The sequence below is a fragment of the Ahaetulla prasina genome, chromosome 4 (genome assembly GCF_028640845.1).
Source record: "Ahaetulla prasina isolate Xishuangbanna chromosome 4, ASM2864084v1, whole genome shotgun sequence".
NCBI classification, from domain to species: Eukaryota; Metazoa; Chordata; class Lepidosauria; order Squamata; family Colubridae; genus Ahaetulla; species Ahaetulla prasina.
Genome location: NC_080542.1, coordinates 59,706,888 through 59,731,677, shown reverse-complemented (window position 1 = coordinate 59,731,677; position 24,790 = coordinate 59,706,888). Strand labels below are relative to the sequence as shown.

Genomic DNA, 24,790 nt, shown 5'->3' with positions numbered 1-24,790 from the left:
ATTTTGCATAAGCACATTGATTGGCTGATCAGCTGAGGCATTGCAATCTGCTCTGCAACGCCTTTCAGCTGAACTAAAAATGGAGGAATAAAGGTAGGTATAGCGCAAGGGCAAGCGGGAGGGCCTAGATGACAGTCAGAGTGAACCGGTTTGCTGTCACATCAACATCTCCACTACAGCTCTCCCAAACCGGGGAGAACCGGTATCAACCCACCACTGTATTGGTTCTACTTTTCACTTTTCTAAACAAACATTGCACTTATCAACATTCATTTTTAAAGATCTTGCTACCAATTTTTCAGGAATCCAAATATGTCCTTACTTTTAATATGGGAGTATGTTTATTTTTAGTGTTTTATGCTACTAGCAGTTCATATGAAACGTTAATATGATTAAATATATTCAGCACATATGATGCCTCTGGGGAAAATGATTTTTCTCATTTTAATTTAGTGTACAAGTGCATTTCTTTCAATCCTGCACATGGATACAAGCTCATACTCTCTTTTATATATGCATACAATGCTGTTTGAAAAGCGGAGAAACTTTTGAACCATTTTCTTAATCTGAAATTTTAAAAAAGTACTCATTGGAAAGCTATAAAGTGCTTGATTTTTAGACCAAGAGATAAAGCATTTTCAAATGGTGGACTATAAAATAATTAATCATCTTTCTTTCTTTCCATGTTTTATCATCAACAATAAAAGCACAAACATTTTTATTAATTAAAAAAATAGAATATTCCATCATTAACAGGGATGATTTCCATAATGACATTAAAAAATCTACGAAAGACTGAAACTGGTTACATGAAATTTAACAAGGTATTCTAAAATTGTGCAACTACAAAACAGAATTTTAAAAAACTTCCTTTGCATAAAGAGCATCTAGAGAAAACACTTTGGAACAACAAGATACTTTTGTTTGGAAACCTAACTTTGTGATAAACTATGAATCTTCATTCTGCTACAGTAGATGATGGCATTCTACAAGAATAAGAATGAAACATGAATGTATTGTATGTAAAAAAATGCCTATTAATTCAAGGAGGATAATGATTACACCTTCTGCACAATTGACAAAAAATGTGCATGTCTTTTGAAATTTAGTGAGGTCATGTACATAATATGTACAAAAATTCAAATAATAAATAAAACATGCCTTGAGGGTTAGCAAGTATGATTAACCTGCAAGAAAAATCAGGGTTCTCTGGTATTTAATTCTGCTACTGTGTTTTCACATAAATCATACAGTACGTCAATACAAATACATTTTTAAATATTATCTGCAGGTAAATTAAAAATACTAGCTACAGTATAATGATTAGAGCTGTTTTTGTCACTGACCTTATTATCTGGATAAAAGAATAACAGTTCCTCAAATGAATACTTTGAAACAAATTTAATGAGAAAATATCAGGCAACTTTTTGAGAACCAGACAATAGCTTGATATCTAGTTTATCCTAGCTGCAGCTATTAGGCAGTTATTTTGGTATCTGAGTGTATAATTTAATTTCCATACAAACAGCATAGTTAAAAAAGACAAAATTATTATAGACTTTTTAAAGCTAACAAAAATACAGGGTTATCAGAGCAACATTCAAAAAGTGATCTCTTTCTGTAGCAAAATGACTAGACTTGATACAGTGCATATAAATCCTTTTTTGTTGAAAGAACAAAAATGTTTAAATATTAAAGTTAGTGAAACATGAACAAATATTTAAATATCAAAGTGCTAAATTTTACTGCCTTAAAAGTCACTGCAAATACATGGTAAGATCAAGTTTACTTGTGCAAGACATACTACATATTTAATTGGTTAACAGAAAGGTCACATACATGTGTATGTGTATGAGACTACTCAAACCCATTCTATAACTGAGTTGTTGTGAGTACACTATTTCATCTTCCTTGTAACAGGCCCCCATGAGCTGGCAGTCATTGCAATAAATAGAGGCAAATCTTTACAATATGTCATGCATACAAATATTTATACAAATAAAGACACTGTGCAACAAATTATTTCATATTAATATGGCATTAACAGTAAAACATACCCAAAAAAAGGAAATTACATACACGGAATGTTTAAAATGCAGCTCAATAAACCCTTCATAGCATTTACATTCAGTCTATTTCTACAAAAATTTTCATCCAAATTGTCTTGAATCTATTACTAACTAATTCACTAAGCTCAGATCTAGACTTACTATGTCCATGCTAATCCTGCCTACTTCAGATGTTCTCCATTGCTACTGACTTAATCAGCCAAGGAATAAGCATATGATCTTTGCTTAATGCTTTGCTGTCAACATATACTTCACTGATCTAAAGTTTGAAGAATTTTGTCTTAGAAATTAGTGCATGTAATAAAGCCAGTTTATTCCATGTTATTTCTTTCACCTCTCTTTTGGATTAAACTAAATTACAGCTCATAAACAAGACTCAGCAAAGATAGCACCTTAAAATTGCACTTGAACGTGAGAGCTAACAGCCATTGTCATTTTAATATATTTTAATTATGAAATTATGGATGAACGTTATCAAGGGAAACAGAGAGAGAGAAAAAAAACGTGAAGCGAATGAGGTCTGGTATGAGTATGCTAAAGATATAAATTAATAAAATATATGCTATTGAAATCAGTTGTTATTAGTCTTGTTTTCAAACACATTGCAGTGACAATTTTCTGTCCACCACATAAGAACAGATGCTATGGAAATAGCTTTTATACAGTTAATATTAACTTGTTTTTCTGGCTGGAATAGCATCATTAAAAAGTGCCATTAAAAACACACCTGCATTTAATCTTTCTATTCTATAATTTCCATCTCCAAGACTGTAAATTATATCTTAGATCTCAGTTTGCAAAGACATATATTGGGAAAAGTCCATATGGTATATGATTAGGGCTGGAATTACTTCTGTCCTCATATAACAAAAGCAGCATTGTTATAAGTCAAATTCTGATATTTTTGCCTGCTCTGGTAAGTAGTTGCCTTTCACAAGGGAAACCTAACTTTCAGAATGGTAAAGTGTCCAAAAATAGCTTGTCAATAATGGAAGGAGGTGGCACTAAATCTTCCAATTTCAGATAAAAGATCCGCTGCAGTCCTAGCGTGCAGACAGCACGCAAGTCAGCGAGGAGACCCAGAACTTTAGATTCTGCAGACTCAATGGGTTGTCTTTTGCTCTGACAGTTGAAGGCCAAGTGATCTCTCAAGCTGCCCATGATTTTGTTGCATAGCTCATGCACTTTCTTTGGTTCTTTTAATCCATGACGGTCTGCAAAGCAATAGCAGACAAAGAATTCAATATCCACATTATGGGAATGAGTGTGTTAGTGATTAATTATAAAAAAGAGTAGTAATGTAACTGTTCTGTAGCCCAGTATGTGAACATGAACTGAAGTTAGGTACTGTATGTTGAAAAACCAGTGAAAAATACAATGCCAGTTGGTCCCAATCTTACAATTACACTCAAGCATAACACTTTATTTTTCTAGACAGAGACTAAAACGGTTATATGATCAAGTATTCTAAATGCTGTAGGCATACCCTTACATTTCACAGAATTTGTAAATTCAGGATTTGAGGCCTGAACTGCTGCAGAAGATGTTTTGGTAATTTCTTAGCTTCCCTATACAGTAGTTGTGGATGCTCAATATCTATGGCAACCATTATTTATTCAGTGAATTCAAGGGGAGATCAATATCCATTGCCAGCTCCATCAGTGCAAAGCCTGGAATTCCAGCAGGAATTTGCAGATACTCTTTTAAGAAAATACAGACAGCTCAGCCAATCTTTGCTATTTGGATTACTTTGTAGTTTTTCAACATATTTACTTTTTAAATGGGTTAGAAATTAAAATATTGTCAAAGTTAGCTATTTTGTATCTTAAAATAAATGATTATGTTATTTGAAAAATACTGAAACATATGGTGCTGTCTAGTAAAGATAATCCGAAAGCATGTACACTATTTTCCAATATTCTACTTCTATTAGATGTCTTAGCAAAAGGAGAAAGTTTGATTTTTTTGAGTAACAAAATGTAAGGACAGATTAGTTTACAGTGCTATCAGCCAGGCGAAATCTGTATCTAATCCAGCATTATTGCTATGACAAAGACCACCCTGCTAGAAAGCAAAAACAGTTGTGTCTACAATTCTCAATTTTCCAAGTAATTGGCATTCAGAAATATATTGCATCTGAACATTTAGCCTTTTTACTGTTTAATTCCTAACCTCACAGAATTATAATGCCTGAGTACATTTTAAATGAGGTGTTGCTTTGTTTGCTGTAGCCTTATTTTCATTGTCAATAGGAATTTTTGTAATCTACTCCAGTTTCATCGCTGGAGGCTTTCAAGAATGGACAACTATTTGTCCAAGATGGTATAAGGTCTCCAGCATTGGGCAGGACTTGCCTTTGGAAGACTTCCAAGGTCCTTTCCAGCCCTATGATTCTATGATATCAAAAAATGAATTCACAGTTACTTTCTCCGATTTATTTATTTAGCATATTGAATATCATACATGGACTAGCAATATATATATTAATATTTTACCTAATTAGCAAAACACAAAACACAATAAAATATAAATGTTAAAAAGATCTTTGTTCAAATACCAATGTCTAGACCATCTAATCACTAAAGCACAGCATTGTTTATATTGAAAAAAATTAGATACTGGATTGGTATATGCCCTCAGCTTACACGATGTGATCTACAGTTTGATGTGGGACCCCGCAGTCACATTCAGGGGAGGATACTATGCCTCATTTATATGGAGAGGCCTGCAAGATGCCACATGAGGTGTGAATCCTATTCAGGATTTTCCAGTGCTGACGTGGTAGTTCAAAGCCTGGAACCTTTTTTGTGGGGTTGTTTATATGTCTAAGCGTTCAGCGACCCATTTGGCTTTCCACTGGGAATCCACGTTAAAGTTATTGTGCAGATGTTTTGCTAGTGCCGAGGGGGGCGGATTTCCTGGATTTGAATCTTCCACAATTAAATGAGGAAGGTCGGCATCCACCATTAGGAATTGTTCATAATTTTTCTGTATTCTCCCACTATTAGTGCATCTTGCTTTAAAGCTGGTGGTACTATTTGGCTCAAGACAGGAAGCCAGAAAGTTGGAATGGTTTTAATACAACTGCTTATAATCCTCATGGGGTTGGTGAGTCTGGCGTATAACTTACGAGTATGCTAAGCCATACAACGGCACAATATTCTGCTGCACAGTAGAACAATCCTAGAATTCTGTAGAGATTCTCAGTCGTTCAAGTCAAGGTTGTCCCAAAGGTACTTTTTCAGGAGGCAATTGGACTTTCTTGTTTTTTCCTTTTGAAAAAAAGAAAAAAAAGTTCAGTTGTCTCCTGAAAAAGCACCTTTGGGATGGCCAACCCTAGAGTCCTGATGACCTGAGAGTGGCAGCTGAAGTTGCCTATTTAGTTCCACATAATTTCTGGAGTATGTTGCTCCAGGTATTGATTTTTGCCACTGTATTCCCTAGGTGTTTCTTGTAGGAGAGAGTCCGGTCCAATGTTACTCCAAGGTACCTTGGATGGGGATCACAGGGGAGTATGTTGTTGTTTAAACAGATCTTCAGGGCTTCATAAGCTAATTTGTTGTTAAGGTGGAAGCACATCACTGGAATTCTGCTTCAGTATGGTCTGCTAGGCTTAGCACCTGGTCTACACTACTCTGGTCTTGTTAGAAGCCAGCTCGCTCCACAGGCAAATGTTCATCTATTATGGGATCTATCCTGTTTATAATTAACATTTCCAGGAGTTTGTAGCAGCAGCGAAAGGCTGATTGGGTGGTAGCTTTCAATTCTGTCCTCTGGTTTGCCAAGTTTTAGAAGTGATATTATTTTAGCTTTTTTGAATTCTGGTGGGAGGCAGCCATTGGAAACTACATCTGAGAGGAATTTACTGATCCAATTCCATGTATGTCTCTGGGAGTTTATCAGGGATTCTGGATGAATGCCATCAAAGCTTGGTACTTTACCACATTTTAGACTATCAATGGCAGCATCAATTTCCTTTATAAAGAAGGGACTGGAGTACTCAGAAAAAGTACTTTCCTAAAAAGTTGAAAGTGCTTTCTTGATGAGAGTGGAGTGTACTTTCACCCTTGGAGAGAGATACAACTCGAGAGACTATTTGGTCAAGAGTTACATTGGGTGTTTGTCATGTAGGTTGTCTAGCTCCACCCCGTTTCCTTAATAATCTCCTGCTGCATTTGCTGAAATTTAATGATTGTTCCCACTTCTTACGTTGAGCTGCATCCAACCAGTGTAAGAGATTGTCAGTGATCTCTGGATCACCACTCTGCAGGAGGAGTTGATAGAGTCCTTCAATCTCCTCATTCCATTCTGAGGTGTATTCTCTTCTAAATCTTCAAGGTATATATTTTTTTCGTTGAGGCAATTATTGTCTTCATGAATTGATGACAGTAATGACTACTTGGTGGAATATAGTTTTATCAAGATTTTCAGAAAATTTGTGCCAGGTGGGTTTTTGAAAGTTCCATCAGGGCCTAGGGTTGTGATGGCGAACCTATGGCACGCATGCCACAAGTGGCACATGGAGCCATATCTGTGGGCATGTGAGTGCTGCCCTAGCTCAGCTCCAGTGCATGTGTGTGCCAGCCAGCTGATTTTTGGGCCTTCTAGGCCCACCGGAAGTCAGGAAATAGGCCATTTCCGGAGGGCCTCTGTGGGGTTGGGGGAGGCTGTTTTCACTCTCCCTAGGCTCCAAGCCTGGGGAAGGTGAAAACCAGGCCCACTGGTAACCTTCTTGCTGTCATGTGCCAAAAGCAGGAGGGAGCGCAGGGGGCAGGCCACAGGGGGGCACTGAATCATGGTTGTTGGCACACATGTGTACGACCCCCCCTCCCGCACTTCCCCCTCTTTTGGCACGCGACAGCAAAAAGGTTATGTTATGTATTCATGTTTGTACCTTTAAATATTTGAGCGGGGAATCAGCACGTTGCTGATTGGACGAAGCCTCCAGCAGAACTGTATAAAAGGAGAGGTTTTTCCCCCAGCCTGTTGCTGGGTTCACCCTATATTAAAGAGCTGTTGTCACTACCCTGGTCTCCAGCCTCGTTACTTCCAGAACTTAACAGGTTAGTCATCATCCGTCTATGGATAAAGCAAATTAGGGGAATGTGGATTCCAACTTCTACCAAAATAGGATGGTGTTGCCTGTGCAGGAATATATCCATTACTTTCCTGTTTATGGAGACTGGCTGCGAATTTGGGCCTTCTGTGATGACACATACGTTTGGATTGGTTCCATGTCATTAATTTAAATACACCCTTCTCTTTAGTAACAAAAATAAGTTGTACTTTGCAGCAGTCCCCTTAGGACAATTATTCGCCATTGTCATCAGTGGAAAAGTATTAATGTGATGGCTATTGAAGTCACCTGGGTGCAGTTTGATGTTTAAGACATGCTGTGGCCATGCTGTCAAGAGTTGGTTTATATTTGTTCACTACTGTTAGATTGCCTAGTTTGAAGACTACTTCATGGATATTGTTGTTTGTAGAGGCAGACAGTAAGGAGGCATTCGCTACATTCCTTCTGACATATGTAGCAACGCCATAGCCATGGTGGCAAATGTCTCCCAACAGGTTGTAGCAATGAATCTTGCTTCTTTTGAGTTTCTATTCTTCGTTTTCTATGTGCATTTCTTGGAGGATGGCCATATCTATGTTACTGTCCAATAAAAGTTTGGAAACATATTGGCTCTTGAATCTGCTGAGCCCCTCAACATTGATTTGGCAAATTCAAATAATATTAGCAATCTCTCTTATCATTTGGACCTGAAAAGGTTCATTTTGTTTTTGTTGCCATGTATTTTGAGAGTCAGGAATCTACAAACAAGTCTGGCTGCCAGCAGTCTCTACCCAAGGAGGCAAATTAACTTCACACATGAAATGCAACCTCAGGATTCTTTTGTGGTGAAGTTAAACTAATATCAGTGGTATCCTTTGAGATGGCAAGGAGAAGTGATCAGACTGATATCAGGAGTGTGCAATACCCTTGATGGGCATAAAACCAATAATAAGTTTATATTACTGCATAGATATATCCTGAGGCAAAATGTTTACTAGTTCATTTAAATGCAGATTTCTAGAAATATCTTCCTTTGAGGATATCCAGACTTAAGCTATTCCTATCACATGTTCATACTGGCTTGATTCTAAGTACCTGAAAAAAATCCTGCCAAATATTGTCCTGTTTGGCAATATCATGAAAAGCATTCTGATCTGATTAGAGACTACTATATCTACCCATTGGACAATTCTGCTGCTGTGCCTCCCTACCTTTCTGTTCCAGGAAAGCATCTCTCAATTGCTTTCCTTCCAGTTCATTCCCATTCAGTTCTTTCTGAATGATTTGCTTTTATACAGTATATGTCTGCATGTGTGTGTATGTGTGTGTATGTGTGAGTGTATGTGTAACACAGAGACACATTTTTAAAATAAATGTATATCACCCACTTGCCAAATATGCCTGTATAGCAAACAAAAGAACCAAACAAACATTCTATTCAAAACATTAAATACACGGAACATGATAAAAATAAGAACAGACAATAAGGTAAAAACATACTGCACCACACAAGTCATATTGTATAGTCATATTATTCAAAGATATCTAACTTCCTGGCCAAATTGCTGAGTGAAGAACTAGGTCTCCAGGACCTTCTTAAGGACTGTCAAAGGTAGGGTCAACCACATGGTTCTAAAGATAACTAAAGCCTTGCACCAGCAGTAGCTCAGGCTGAGGATACGCAATAGAATATTTTACCAGTTACAATATTATATTAATGGTGCTGTGACGTCCTGGAAAACTTAGCAACATGAATTCAGTTGAATCTTTAATATAATTTGTACATTTCATATTGTAATTTTGATTTTTTTAAAGTCTGATTATTGAAAAGATGTAATGCATTTTAATGTAATTTTATATTAAAATTCATTGAATCACATTGCAGGCATACAGTCTTTTTGGAATTTATTAAGATGGGAATTTACTCACATATAGTGCAATATAAATTTCCATAAAACAAATTTATTTAGAATAAAAAAAAATACTAACCTGTAATCATACTTAGAGCTGACAAACATGCTAAGGCTGGGATGTCAAGGTTGAGGCTTTGTAAATTTAAAGAAAAATCTTTAATTGAGTCAAGCCACTCCCCAAATCCACGAAGGCACTGAAGTCGATGAAGTACAAGCCCTTTGCAGAAAACAAGCTTGTCTTCACTAATGTTGGATCTTCAATGAAAAAAAAAAAGAAGAAAACATACTCTATGAATACAGCTAACTTTTCAGTATATATGCTGCTGCATAATACACATTATCTAATTACTACATGTACTTCATACATGTTTCTCATTTTGAAATAAGCTACATATGGGGCATATAAAGCAAGCTGATCTCACACCCAATTTATTAGGATAGTCACTGAACATAATTGTAGCTATTTAGGGTGAAATTTTGAGTGTTCTTCTACCTATGCTGGTGGATGAACAGAGGGAGATAAAAGACAATGGAGCCAATTGGAAGATGAATTTAAATGGACCTGAAACTTCAGCCAGTCGCTTACGTAGATGGTTACAAATGTATTCCTGGATTCAGATAAATAAGCCACATGTTTTAAGGTTATTCCAAGAAATCAAATCCTTACAACAAAATATTTAGTATGTTATAATAATATAATAATATTAATAACAACAATAAGCTCCCAGATGGTTAGGCATTTTTACAATCAGTCAATCAAGTCAGCCAGTCGGTGAGTGAGCTAAATAATATTCTTCTGCCCGTGGGCACTCAAAGTGACTAATAGTAAAATTGGAAAACAGACAATCTAATAAAAACAATTAAAATTAAAATTCTAAAGACATGGTGAAGAGGAAGGCTTTGACTATTGTGAAAGCCTAAAGAGAAAGAAAACTCTTTCTCAGTGAATGGACCTCTAAAAGCCACAAATAGGTCTGCTAAATATCCAAATGGCTAAATGTTGACATAAATATTATAGCTTCTTAGATGGCCAAGCTATTTTAAATATTAAAACCAGTATCTTAAATCGTACGCAGAAAACGATAAAGAGCCAGTGCAGGTCGTTCAACATAGTTCTTTTTAGTATTCCGTACCATTTAGCAGCTTAAGTGCTGCATTTGATATTCATTTAACCACTGAAATATTCCTTTAGCATAGCATCATTTCATTGATCAAATTGGGATACAACTAGGGTATTGGGAAGTATAGCACTTTAGGAAATGTTGCAACTGGCCTACCAAACATAATCATTCAAAAGCTCCACCATACCATTTGGAAATCCAGAAACACTGGGTAGAGGGTACAGGAACACTCCATTTTGTTCTTTCCAGGGAAATTGCAAGCTTATCCAGAATCTTATCCAGAATTCTAATATCACTAGTACTACTATTTAAATTTTATTACTATTTAAAGTTGCTTTTTAAAACTTCCAAAAGGTTTAAGAGAACTAACAGAATCATACTACCTATAGCCAGGTCTCAACGTAAGTTATACAAGGCAATGGTTTCAGCAAATGTTCTCATTTCAAGGAAAGATGAAGGAAAGATTTGATTATTAGTTTTACTATATAATCCACTTTGTGTGTAAACTAGCCCAATAAGGTAGTTTGATTATTGTTCCAGAATTCTGCTTCATCCACTCCTACTTGCTTAAATATCCTAACAAGAGGAAAAACAGCAGCTTATTTATATAAATAAATTGGGTTGCAAGTTATCAATCCATAAAACAAATATTTTGTTTTAATGTTTTATTCAAGCAGATTACAAATAATCAGTTTCCACTATTGAATCTCAGATGTACCTTATGGATAGTCGTAATGTAAAAAGTTCCAAAAAAGCTGATTCTATGAGTAACGTTTGATCTTCTTTAGGGAGATCAGTAAATCCTGGGATTTTTTCTGCCCAGTCTCTAGATATTTCAATGGAGGCAGTGAGAAGATCGTAGAATTGTTGCACATGCTCTGCATCTGTACCTGCAGAAGTTTGTTCCATAGAACAGTACTAGAAGAAAAGCAATTAAAAATAGAAATGAAAAAACCCTTTTCCCCTCCAGATAAACATAGATCAGCACTGAATGATAAGAAAGTATTATAAGTAGTGAAGTATATTTTAGTCTATACTTGGGAGTTTATGAATAATTACTTAACACAAAGATACAGAAGAAGATCTAAGCAATTCTTGTATCATCTTTAAAAACTGGCTAACTCTTCTTTTGGTGACTCAACTAGGCAACTACTATTTCTTCCTGGAATGAATCTATTCTTGTGGATAACATGTTTTTCCAGATAAAAGGCTGATGAAGGGCTCTCCAGTTTAAATTTCTATTTAAAGTTCGTTTGTAGATATCAATCTGTCTTGCAGAATAATTTAGAGAGGTTTTTATGCACCTGTGTACTTATTTGTATATGACTGTGTCAATAACCTTGTATCCAATTTTTTTCTTTCTTTTCTTTCTTATGACAAAATACATTTATTTCAGATGGCCTACATGTCTTCATGAATCTCAAATGCAGCAACTAATAACAAGAAGCTGAAATGGGAAAGTACAACGCTATGCTATTATAATCACAAAGTGATACAAGATATTGAAACTCAAAAAAAAAAAAATATGGACACATCAAGTTGCTTTTTTCAACAGCAATCTTGTATTGCATAAAATATGCCGTTTCAGTTTTTCAGATAAAAGAAACTTTTACTGCTTACTTGGGTAATATTACCACCGGCCACTTCCATTTTTTACAAGTCTATGCAATTTATGTCATATATAGCTTTCCACTGTACTATTGTGCACTTGCAATCAGTCCTGTTTAAAAATTAACATCATACAGCCAAATTAGACATTGTATGCATAGGATTACAAGCACCATCTTATTAGTATTATAGTCTTGATGAGAAAAAAGGAGAACCAATATAAAACAGGCCCCAGCCCAGCAAAGTCAATGAATGGATACTATGTCCGATAGTTTTAAAAGTTGTTGAGAGTTTAGTGAACTAGAAAGACGAAATTTCCCCAGTCCATTTCCTAATATATATCACCCACTAAGATGATCAAAGTGATCACAGTCTTTGTGAGACCCCAACAGACAAGAATATGGATGATTAGCAAATTCCAATTGCATTTGGAGATATCAGGCCACTCCCTTTTTAAGCATGTTATGTGGTTGACCAACACATTTTTCCAGGACTTCCAGGTAAAAAGGAAGTTTTTAAAAATAATAATCTTCTGAATGCATAGTCTCCTTTAAGCAGAAAGAGACATAACCCTTATTCAAGAAAGAATTAATAAAATTATTAATAACTAGGGCCGGTCCTCACCTGGCCAATTTAGCAAACCAATGCATTCATCATGGTGTTTCCATGATCGCTGCTCAGAAAGGATACTTTTAGGCAGTAGTGTGATGATACACATAGAACTTTTCTACTATTCTAGTCACTTGGTTACATCAGAATGCACTAGTGGGTACATGATCCTATAAATTGTCTCAGTTCAGGAACGTTGCCCAATAGAATCCTCCTAGATCACTTTCAAGAGTTGTGAGTTTTGGGCACTGTTTTATGGTGGTTACACTTCTGTATCAGCAGGTATTTCCAGTCAATGGTCATGAGGGACAGTGTTGAAGCCCCTGAAACATTACATTCAGAGGAAACCTGCAGCAAAATTCATTCTCTGGTTTAAGGAGGGGGGGTCATCTACACGCCAGCAGCATCCACGTGTATGCAAAGTGGATGGGTTCAATTACAGCTCTTATAAGATCAAATCTTCTCCCCAAATCTAGTAGCTTGATTTTGTTTAATTTTGATTTAAGCCTCTATATCAAATAAGTAAGTATAATATCTCTTTAGTTTTATTTTTATTTATTTATTTTATTTTATTAGATTTTTATACCGCCCTTCTCCCGAAGGACTCAGGGCAGTGTACAGCCAAATAATAAAACCCCCACAATATACACATTAAAACAGAAACTTAAAACCAAGCATATTAAGCATTTTGACTTAATTAATTACTGGAAGCTCAAAGGTAGAAAGTCATTGACTTTTTTTCCTCTCCTTTTGGCTACTGAAGTTAATGAATTTCTGTAAATAGGACTATTTGGAAAATATTGAGATAGTTCTTGGAATTACGTTTTACTGACTGCTTTATTGTCCTGGATAAAAATATTGATCCATCTGGCTTTCAAATATTTGATCAAAGTTGGAATACTTTTTATATCTGGAACCTGGGACAATTACCCCATTACTCTGAGCAGGCTTTCAATGTAATTTAACTATTTAAATCACTGTTGTTATTGCAAAGGGATTACTGTTATTATAATTCAGCACATAAAGGGTATAACTTAAAACCCAGAGTACTAGTTAGATAATTTTATTCAGAAAAACATGAAACCTACTCTGGAGTAATCAAGTTCCTGGGGTGCAGAATCAGATAGGGCTTGTGCAAGAGCATTCACCATACTGACTGGAGGAGATGGAGGGGAGGGCTGCACAGGTTCTTGCTGCAAAGGGCTCTTTGGTTTTGAAGGTAGCCGGCCTCTTCTTCCTTTCAAACTGTCAGTACGGACAACTAGTCAAGGACCAAAAACAAAAACACAATCAAGCTTGAAAGGGACCATGGCAAATTTCTACAAGGAACCCAATAGAGTTAACACTGCACGATCACTTTCAAATAATAAAATCAAACAACAAAAGTCTTTTATCTTTTTATACATTCATATTATTATTAACACTTCACTTCATTTATATAAATGGGTGTTATTGGGGAAAGAATCCATAGCAACAATTAACAATGTCATTCATCTTAAGTGTGAGTTTTTTATAATAGAAGGCTTCCATATACCCCCATAAATTAGAAATACCCTAAGACATTTGCAATTAAAATATAATATTTGATCTTATGTACAGGGAAATTTAACACATGCATCTTAGGACTACATAATTGTAGGAGCAAGATAGTTATAGGGTTTTTTTTCAGGGGTAGTTTGCATTAATGATTGCAGGTTTATGTATGATAAAATATAATTTAAATATATATATATCAATAAAAGACACTTTAATAATACTTTCCTAATAATACATTGAAACTGCAGAAAGATTCAAAAAGAGTGTTTTAATAATTAATAATAATAATTAGCATCTGATTTTATGCATTCAGATCAGTCACCACTATTAAATCTACTAAAATCTATTAAAATTTTAATTAAATGCAGTTCAGAACACTGCAAATTTTTATTTTACAAATAAAATGTAATAATTTCCTTCCCGTGTCTAAAGATTTAAAACAAGCACCGTGTGAAATCCTAGAAATGCTTCCTTTAAAAGTTAAGCCTGACTGCTTTAGATTCTTTGAAGAATCTATTTATCATTTGGAATGAAGATGTTACAACATAATATGCTTTTCAACACATGTGTAAATCACACAGAAACAGGGCATTCACCATTATTTCTAAAATTCACCATTAAAATAAGAAAGCCATGCCTTTTAATAGCAACCTGTTTGGTATTAACAATATGTGAGCTAATATTGGTGAATGCTTTACCTTCTTTTACCATACCAACACTGAGACACTTCTGAAATCGGCAGTACTGACATCTGTTCCGACGACGTTTATCTACTAGGCAGTTTTTATTGGCCAGGCAAACATATTTTGCATTTTTCTGAACTGTTCTCTAAAAAAATGCAATGGAAGGAAGATCATCTGAATGAACTGAGACCTTAACAACTGTTTTTTATATACCAGAATTAAAATGCAACTGTACACTTCTTATAAGTAGATAAAACTAATTCCCTAAAACAGCTTTCTTTGAAAAACAACAACAACCCAATACATCAGTGTTAGTTACTGGCAGAAAAATTTAGGAGCATGGCTCAAAAGCTAGATAGACAACCTATAGATGATAAAATCATGTATACAGTTATCAGGTTGTCTTGTTAAACTTTTGGGGATTAAATTAATTTTAAATATTCTATTGAGAATAATTTCGAATTGGTACATATTGGTGAATACTGATCTTACTAAAGTAATAAAACATTTGCATACTGATTTCTTTATATCTATGTTTGTATACAAAATAAGTTAATTCAATGAGAAATCAAACAGAGCTAAATATAGAAATTAAATTATAAATTATATAAAGATATCTTTATAGTATGTCTGATTATCATAGGCTTCCCTGAAAAGAAGGAATACGGACAGCCATTTTAATGATGTAGCTAAATTTTATTTTTTAAATGTTATTAATGGGGTTTTAAAATGTATTTGTTTATTCATTTACTCTTTAAATTTATAAGCCTACTCAAATAAAACTTTCTCAGGTGCCTATTAATCTATGAACCTAAATTATAAATTAATTATAAATAAATAATGTCTAGACAGCTCTATATTTTAAGATAAATATAATATTTGACAAGACTTTATTACTAAATCTACTGATTTTTTTTTTCATGTTAGAAAAGCAACTACTGTGTCATCATCCTTAATTTAAAGCTGTATTATTTCTACAATTGTTTGTGATTAAAAAACTGCAGAAAATGCATTTTTCAAATCTGAAAACTTACATGTTTCTCAGACACTAAGCATATAATTTGCAAAACAAACCTTATTAACATTTATTAAAATTAGATATTTGAAAAACTAATGAATTTTTCAGTGTGTGCGCTTGTGTATGAATATATATGTGTGTATATATACACACATACACATACATATATATACATACATACATATATACACGCACATGCAAACGCACACGCACACATACATACACACTGAAAGCAGTCAGCCTTCCATCTTTTATAAGGTAGGTAAAATGAGGACCCAGATTGTTGGGGGCGATAAAAGTTGACTTTGTATATAATATACAAATGGATGAAGACTATTGCTTAACACAGTGTAAGCCGCCCTGAGTCTTCGGAGAAGGGCGGGATATAAATTCAAATAAATAAATAAATAAACCCCATAATAACAATAGTTATTAGTTAACTGGGTTACCCTTTAACTCTGTTAAAGTAGACCTCATATTGAATTTGAATGCATGTGAGTGACTTAAGGCTATTTTGTTTTTAAAAGTGAAATTAAGAAATTCTGTGCATGATGGTATATTCTTTTTATGCATTTCTATCACAAAACTAATAACACTGTCAAAAGTATCCTTAAAATACATTCAGAAATACCACAATTCACAAGAGTATTGTTTTACAAACTCTAAAACATACAACCATGGCTCTTCAAAGCTGGAGCTGAACACACATTTTTTCAGAAATAACTCTCATTATAAAATAGTGTATCAATCAGGATAAATTAATATAGAATCTTGTTTTATAGCCTCAAAAATTGTCAAACATTTTCCCATAAGGTAAGTCTAATAGCATGATTATTAAGGAGATAATAAATGTCTTTATTATTTGACATTTATTATAAAATATTAGGAATCAATAAGTTCTAAATAACTTTCCTTGGAGAATTCATACATATTTTATTTAGTATCAAATATTATCTGAGGATTTGTCTCAATTTTCATATCCCTTGTAGTAAAACATCAACAATGAACTGCCTTTTATGGTTATAGATTAATCACAAAATGACTTGGTTTTTTTAATTAAAGACTTATTGTAGAATGTTTTTAGCTTTAGTCTCCTATTTTGAAGGTCAGAAAAAAGCAGCACTAAGTTATTTATTAAGAAGCAACAGTGATTTACACTTGTAAGCTTCTTTGGATAAAATTCTTCATATGCTTTCTTGTGAATAAACTTCATTCAATCAATTATATTTATTTCTAGATGATATAATCAGGTTTGAGTTATCATATGACATGGCTGTTCTGGGATCCTAAGCAACTTGCTAAGTAAGTAATTCTTTTAACCATAATCTTGTAAAGATAGTTAAAGTATCACATTTTAATACCAAAACAATCTATGTTGCTACACATTTCTTGGAGAAAGTCAGGAAATAAAGGTTATAAAAAGCATAAATGGCTATGGATGACAATAATAGTAGTATACATGTTGACTAATGTAGATTTTAAAAAGGGAAACCAAATTACATCATCTTCCCTCCCTGAAAATTTTCTTTCTTTTTTTCTTGTCTCCCTTTAGTACCAGTAATTAGATAGTAGGTTCCTAGGGGAGACTTATTCTTGTTTAAAATATAATGAATACCGATAGTACTAAATGCATGAATATGAATAGCTACAAGCAATGAAAGAATACTGATGAATTACAAGGACATTTATGTCCAATAGTTTCCATGGGGTCTGCAGAACTGTAGACATAATATGGATGGGTGGAGTGTTTGATTGGTTAATTAAGATGTACAGAGAAGCCACATATTCATTCAAAAATTAATCTCATTTACTTCTGCATACAAGCTTATGTATTTACTGATTAAAATTGTATGCTGCCCTCGCTCTACTAAGTTATAAAATCAGATATTGGCTTCCGAAGAATAGAATAATTAGAATAGACTAGAATAGACTAAACTAGAATAGAATAGAATAGCAGAGTTGGAAGGGACCTTGTAGGTCATCTAGTCCAACCCCCCCCTGCTCAAGCAAGAGACCCTATACCATTTCTGACAGATGGCTGTCCAGTCTCTTCTTGAACTATTCCAGCAATTCTTACCTTGAAGAAGCCTTTGCATCCCTCACAAGTCCGAACACCATAATGCTGGCAAGCTGCATTGTCCCCACACACAGCACAAGTTCCTTCTCCTGCTGAAGAACTTCTGCTAGATGGAGAAGGAAGGCCACTGCTGCTACTGCTGCTCTCACCTAGAAGGTTGGAAGTGGCCGTATTGAGGCCTAGTGGTGCAAAAGCTAAAGTGGCTGCTCTCTTGGACATAGGGTGCCCATATGGATGATTTTCCATAGCTGCTTGACTAGCACTAGGCCTGTCTGATCCGATGGGTAGATTCAAGGCAGTGGCATCATAGCACATGTGGCCACCTGCAATAGGTGTATGGGGTGGTGAATGCTTGAAATGGAAAAGTGGAAAGCGCCCAGGCACTGTTGTCATAGGGGCAGTGTCTACCAGGTGGCATGGGGCCATGCAAGTCTGTGCTGGTGAAAGAGAATGTGAGGGTGATTCATTCCAGGTCTGTTGGGGTGTGTACCCAGGGGTAGAAGGTGTAGAGGGTGGGGACTGCTTGAAGTACATGGAGCTGCTGGCCATGCTTTCATCCACCGTTAGAGAAAGTGAAGGGTGATAACTGTGCATCCGATTGTCTTCCATCTTGATGAGGGGTCGCTGGCTTGCAGAGGAAGGTGATGAAGAAGAGGAGACAGGCTGCATTTGGTATAGGCAGGAGGGCTTCAGTTCATAGCCCCCAGAATAACCTTCCATAAAGGTACTGAAACTGGGCAGAGAGGTGGTAGCAGTGGCACTGATCTCAGGGCTACTTAATTCCATGGTCAGCTTTGTGTAGTCAGGGTTCATGATCTCAGGGCTGTATTCTGAAGCATAGGAAGTTTGAGCGGCATAACTTGAGCAAGGGGCTGAAGGACTGTATTGGGCTTGCATACAGAGCATATCTGCAAAAGTAAAAATAGTGTTCCATTAACAATATTTGCACTCATGGGTATTATGCAGGGGCGGATTTCAAAACCTGTCACTACCGGTTCACTTGTGCATGTGTGGGCTCGCGTGCGATGCTTCTGCACATGCGCAGAAGCATCCAGGTGGGTGGGCGGAGCCTCCCGCCGCCGCCGCCACTGGGCGAACCAGTACCAACCCATCACTGGTATTATGACAAGTTTTGTACCTTGGAAAATACTTCTTGGCAGAAATATTGGTCACGCAATATTTAGCATAGATATATTGGTCACACGCTTTAATTTAGCAGGGCAATTACCAACAACTAGCAATGCAAATTCGACATACTGTGCAATAATTAAGATGCTGAATTAGGGCTGAGAGAATGGGGTTCCACTCCATCCTCAGCCCATTAAATCTTTGGTTCAGTTAATCTCAGTGCAGTTTATTTAACACAGTTATTTTGGAGATAAAAATTAAGGGACACTCCTATATACACTCTATGTATTGTTACCTTATGAGAAGGTAAAGCAGGGATATTAAGAAAATAAAGTTGCAGCAGCAATAACACAATAATGCATTATAATCTACAGTGAAATGTGTGTAGTGAAAGGGACCCATAGTTAATAGGTAAGCATACTTTCTGTAACATTAAAGGTATTCTGTGTAGGAAGATTGTCAAATTAATAGCAACCTTTGTGGTGACACTGAATTACAAAGAAAAGGATAGCAAATATATCTGATTTCAGAAGGATATACTCAACAAATTTCAGGTCCAACAATGGAACAATTTGGATTTGTTTTTTTCCCACAATATTAAAAGAAAACTTACTGAAACTGAAAGAAATTGTAGCTTTTTGAATGTTTTCATTTACTTTATATATTATGAAGAGTCACATTAAAATGGAAGGGATAAAAAATATATCTCAAATAAAGATCAGAAACTTCTGCGTTTTCCAAAGTTGCTACTGGTATCTATGTGCTATTTTAAAAATATTTTATCGGCAGGTATTTTCTATTACAATAAATAAACTTTAATCAGAGCAACATATCGGTAGGAATTAGATCTCTCATAACTTGCAAAGAAAAGGACAAAATATATATTGCATATTTATGAAATATGACAGAATATTTTAGGCAAAGTATTTTAGACTGGTCCATTTAGTTTGAAAAACAAATATGCTTATGTACTAATTTCTATTTTTAATAAAATAATTAAAACATGAACCAAAAACATTAATATAGAATGCTTAATATTATCACATTTTAACTAATAACAATTGCAAAAAGCATTAAATTATTTCAAATTTGTCTATTCAAAAAGTGCATGAAAAATAATGTTTGATATTTAAAATTGTATTTTGATAGAAAGTTTATAGCATTTCTAATGTTAATTAGGTAACAGTATGGTTTAACAAAAAAATAAATATTATAATTGGACATTAGTTGAGAAATTGTTCTCAAGAAAAAAAATCTTTTTGACCTAAAGGAAAATAATCTCTTCTGCAAAATTATAACATGTATTTCTGAATATCAGAGAAAATGTTTCAGAGAAAATAATGCTTTTAAAAACTGCCTTTCCAAAGCAATTAGTTCATTTATGAATTTAGTTTTGCAAGACATCATTAGTGGGAAGGAAGGAAGCAACTGCCCGATTAGGGGTAAAAGCAAACAATGCTTTTTACCTGGAGAACGGCTTGCTTGCTGAATGATGGGTGTAACTGACAGGATGGTGGCTGAGGCTGCTCCTGCTGCTGAAGGAAGCGTAAGTGGTGGGGGTGGTCCCTCCTGAACAGTGTTGTGTCTGGAGCCAGGGCTCACGAGAGAGGGTTTTTCCAACCTGGGCTCTGAGAGAGAGATACACACACACACACACCACACAGAGAGAGAGAGAGAGAGAGAGAGAGAGAGAGAGAGAGAGAGAGGCAGAGACAGAAGGAGAGAGAAAGAAAGAGACACACTCACAGAGACAGACAGACAGATAGAGAGTTGGTTCCTACTCTTTAGAAGTCATTTACACATAATTTGCAAAGCTCCTGAACAGTTTCTATTCCCAAAACATAAACAAATAGACATTAGAAACAACAGTTGAAGGAATTTAACTTTCCCTTAATCTTTGAATCGGATGAAAGATCGATTTCAAATGTACATTTAGAAGTAGACTTTTCAAATGTGGGTCCCTAGAAATTTGACAACTGTCCCTACATGAAATCCTCGGATTAATCTGAAGCAACCAAAACAAGTATTGTTAGACCACAAGGCAAATATCCTCTAGTCACTGCTTGAAAAATTTACACACATCTTTCTATTTCCCATAAATAAAAGTGTTTAACTCTACAATTAAGCTGACTTCCAGGATCAAAAACCTAGGAAAGGGACTCAGTTCCAAATACACTGTGAGCTGCACAGACTAATGCTGATGCGTGTACCTCAATCTGTCTTGACATATAGTTTGGCCCTAAATCTTATTGAGTTGAGCAACTAATAGGATCAGCTCAAAGTCAAAACAGACTGGTTAACTTGCCCATAGTTTTTCTGACAATACAATACAAGAAAAGAATTGATTTAGTGCGTTCATAGTGGGCAGCAGCTTTTTGCTTCTGAAAACTGGATCTTCACATTTTCATGCACAATTTTCACTACACCAAAAGAAACAGAGAGAAAAATAGATCATTCTGAGAATCTCTCATTACTTCCCTGCATTAATCATTGACGATCTCATGCTCTGAGCGTGAAGAGCAAGGGCCAGTGACTATATTTGATAGTCTCCTTATATTTGTGAATCACAAATGCTGTTGGCAAATCATTTCAGTCCTGCAACCTCTGTTGTATAGGAACACCACCTGAAATACTGAATGATCCTCTTTTCAAGTTTCCTCCTATTGAATGTGCCTTGAGAAATGATCTGAACCTCATCCTCACACTCTTCCCATACTTGTGAATCAGATGGGGACTGCATCTCTTAATAATTTTAATTTTGCTCATCAAAGAAGAAAGTTCTTTGACTCCTCATCCATGAGTTTGCATCTCAATAGGTGCTTTCCCTAAAATAGTTCCATTGCGCCATCTGTTCCATTAGCTTACAATTCCAGAATGTTTTTGTATTTGGCACAGGTAGCAAAATACTAATCACAATCTATGTGATTCTTTGCACTCCCAAACTAGTTCTTTTTTCTATTTTTGTAATTCCTTTAGAAAAATGTATAATCCTTAGGAACCAATTAATCCAATGTGTTTCCTGTCAGTTTATCATACTAACAGAAAAAGAGAGGATCTGGTTAAGATTTTTAAAAGTATGGAGCATAGGAGACATCAATACAAAAGAAAAATCACCCAATTACCATTCTCTCCTTTTTTAAAGTGGTATAAAGACTGTGGATAATGTAATTAGAAGCCTTACAATTTACTATATCATGTCAATATATAGCTAATAACAATAGTTACAACTCTCCTGTAATTTCATAGTTTAATTTTAAGGAGAGGTGCAAAACTTTAAATCATGACTGGGCAGAGACTCACTTTTGGTAATAGTCATGGATACTTATTTCAAAGTAACTTTAAATGTTCAGAAGTGGTATCAAAACAGGTGTTCTGAGATTATTGTTTCCCCTTTCCTCTCAAATGATTTTCCCATAGAACAGCACATCTCTCTAGCTATATACCTGTAGAAGCAATACTAGGGTTCTTCCAAAATAGTAAGGGTTACTTCCTTTTTTCAACTGCATCTAAGAATGAAGCAGATATTCTCTGCATCTCCAGATATTTCGCTCAGCTGTTAGAACTCAGCCCGCTAGAAAAAGGCATTGAGGATCAACATAAGGGAACCTCGGCACATGTTTCGTTTTGTAAAATGTCATCTTCCAGCACAGTTATCAAAAAAGGGCTAGGAATGCAGCGACTTTCACAGCTTGATCTGATCAGAAAAGTTTGGAATAATCTCGGCGGCGTCTTCATGGCTCATCTCAATCTTTTTTTTTTTTTTTTTTTTTTACACGTGCGAGCTCCTGGTGCGCTAGCCGCTGAAAAGGGCCAAGGATGGAGCAGGAGCAAACCCGTTGACTTCGTTCTTCCCCTTCCACGAGCAAAAAAAACCCAGCAACTTCCACGGCCAACTCCTTCAACAAGCATTGCTTTCTTCTCCAGATTGCCCTATTGTCTTTTGTCAGTCTCTCTCCTTAAACCTGTCTCACCCTTTGGCCGAAACCACGCTCTCGCCACAAAAACTCTCAGCAAAAGGCCAAAAGCACATATTTCTCTGAAAGGACGCTGATCTCCGGTAGCTCCGGACGAGGACAAATTGCTGCCATTCATCACGGCGGCGTGGACAAGCCCTCTAGCATCATTCCCATGACAACTGCAAGCCGCGGAGAAGAAAAGCGACGCCGGCCGAGAGCAAGCGAAAGAGACCTTCCCCCCCCCCACACACTCCGCCGAAGCTTACCGAAATCTCACACCTCAAGACTGTCGCTCCAACTTCTCGGATCGGTTCTGACTCCTCTACTCTTTTATCAAGCACTGCTTTGCAAAGTCAGAGGCTCTGGTTCCACCCCCAGATTTGCCTTGATCGAAAGTATCCAAACTTTATTCAAGTATCGCCCCTCCCCTCCAGCATCCCATTCATAGTATACCTACTCGGTTTCTGTGGCGGTTCCGTCTTTACATGTAGTTTGCCAAACGTTTTATTCCCTCAAAACGACAGCAAGCGAGCGCTGTCTCCAGACGTTGCTAAGAAAAAAAGCGCAAGGCTCCGAGGAAGCTCCAGCCCTGGAGAATGAGTTTTCCTGAGGCATTGAAAGGAAGGAAAGAGAAATGAAAAAAGAGGGAAGGGGGTTAGAAATAGTAGAGAATAGCCGCGTCTCTTGCTAGTTGCTGCGGTAAGAACTTCGGACTTTAAGGAGAGCCCAAGCAGCCGCAATGTGTCTTTGTTTATATACACTGGCTAACTCCGGAGGGCTCAGAGCCGTCCCCGTAGGTTGTAAGAGAGAGCTGGAGGGAGGGAGGGAGCGAGGAAAGGAGTGAGGGAGGAAGGAAGCTTCGGAGCGCGCGCCCGCTCTCCCTTTCTCTTCTCGCCGCACGTCATTTATGCCAGAGGAACCCTAGCGGCCTCTCATACAGCGGCTGGAATGCGAGCGTCAGTAATGACGCCATGGGAGCCTGACACTGCTGACCTCCGCCTTCTGCCTGTCTCACTTGTGTGTGTGTGTGTGTGTGTGTAAGTGTATGTATGTGATAGAGAGAGCGCGCGCGAGAGAGCGCAAGCAGAAGCGCGCAACTCTTGCATTTTGGACTGCGAACAGAATCCAGGAATATCATAACAAACCTCATGCTTGGAAAACCACTCCGTGCCGTTGTATGCTGGAAAGCCAAAAGGAAAAAATGACCTTTCAACTTTAGAGGAACGCTGTTTGTTCTGAAGTGCAGCTTGGAGTTTGCAATCCTCACTTCGATTTCATAGTGTAACGCAGCACTATTGCAAACAAGGATTAATAAACGGGCATCCGAGAAGGAATCCGCCAGCAGGAATTCTACGGACCTAACTTACTGTTTGGACAATACCCTCACCCATTGTGACCTTTCTTGCACATTTATTAGGTTCAGAATCATAGAAGTATCATGTCTACCCAGCAGTGTATTTCATTTGAATATATATACTTAGGTTTCTACAAAGGAAGCGTGGAATTATCGTCCTTCCTTCAGATAGAAGTAAATTTATAGAGCGCGCACTTGGCTGGAGGATAGCGACTTTACAACTGGGATTCTCATGATGTGATTGAAACGCAGTGGACGGCACGAAGTTGTTTTTCTTGCATATTCTTCTAGGCAAAACAGCATTTTTCAATTTGCGTAGATATATGGATTTCAAATTACCAAATCATTGCCATGGCGCAGATAACTTGTTATTCCAGAAATGGACTATACAGGGTTGTCCCATGAAGAGAACCATACCGAATTTACGCGTGGCTTTTCATAGAGCAGAAGGGCAATGTGGTTTGCCCTCATCAAACTATTCTTCAACATTGTAAGATAATATCTGAACTGTGAAATGCACGAGATATGTATTTGTATGTGGGAAAACTTAAGACTTCAGTCGTCTACAATTACATCGGGGTAAGTCTCATTGAATTTATGAGTGAGACTTATTACCAAAGTTATTTTGCGTCAGGCCGAGATGCGTATTCACTCTGGTATTT

The 24,790-nt window shown here is 36.4% G+C and overlaps 1 protein-coding gene across 2 annotated transcripts; it reads right to left on the bottom strand.

The window, feature by feature from the left end:
- Positions 1-726: 726 nt before the first annotated feature.
- Positions 727-23,681, bottom strand: NR4A3 (nuclear receptor subfamily 4 group A member 3). 2 transcript variants are annotated; one of them, XM_058183325.1, is made up of 8 exons: positions 23,232-23,681; positions 20,285-20,446; positions 17,691-18,598; positions 14,611-14,740; positions 13,465-13,637; positions 10,878-11,077; positions 9,115-9,293; positions 727-3,283 (listed from the first exon to the last, which is right to left on the bottom strand). In XM_058183325.1, exons 3-8 carry the CDS (start codon positions 18,594-18,596, stop codon positions 3,021-3,023), a joined length of 1,851 nt encoding a protein of 616 aa, XP_058039308.1. In that variant the 5' UTR covers positions 18,597-18,598; positions 20,285-20,446; positions 23,232-23,681; the 3' UTR covers positions 727-3,020. The 2 variants fall into 2 exon arrangements, with proteins under 2 accessions (XP_058039308.1, XP_058039309.1); XM_058183326.1 differs by lacking the exons at positions 727-3,283; positions 10,878-11,077 and having other exon boundaries at positions 9,151-9,293.
- Positions 23,682-24,790: the final 1,109 nt, after the last annotated feature.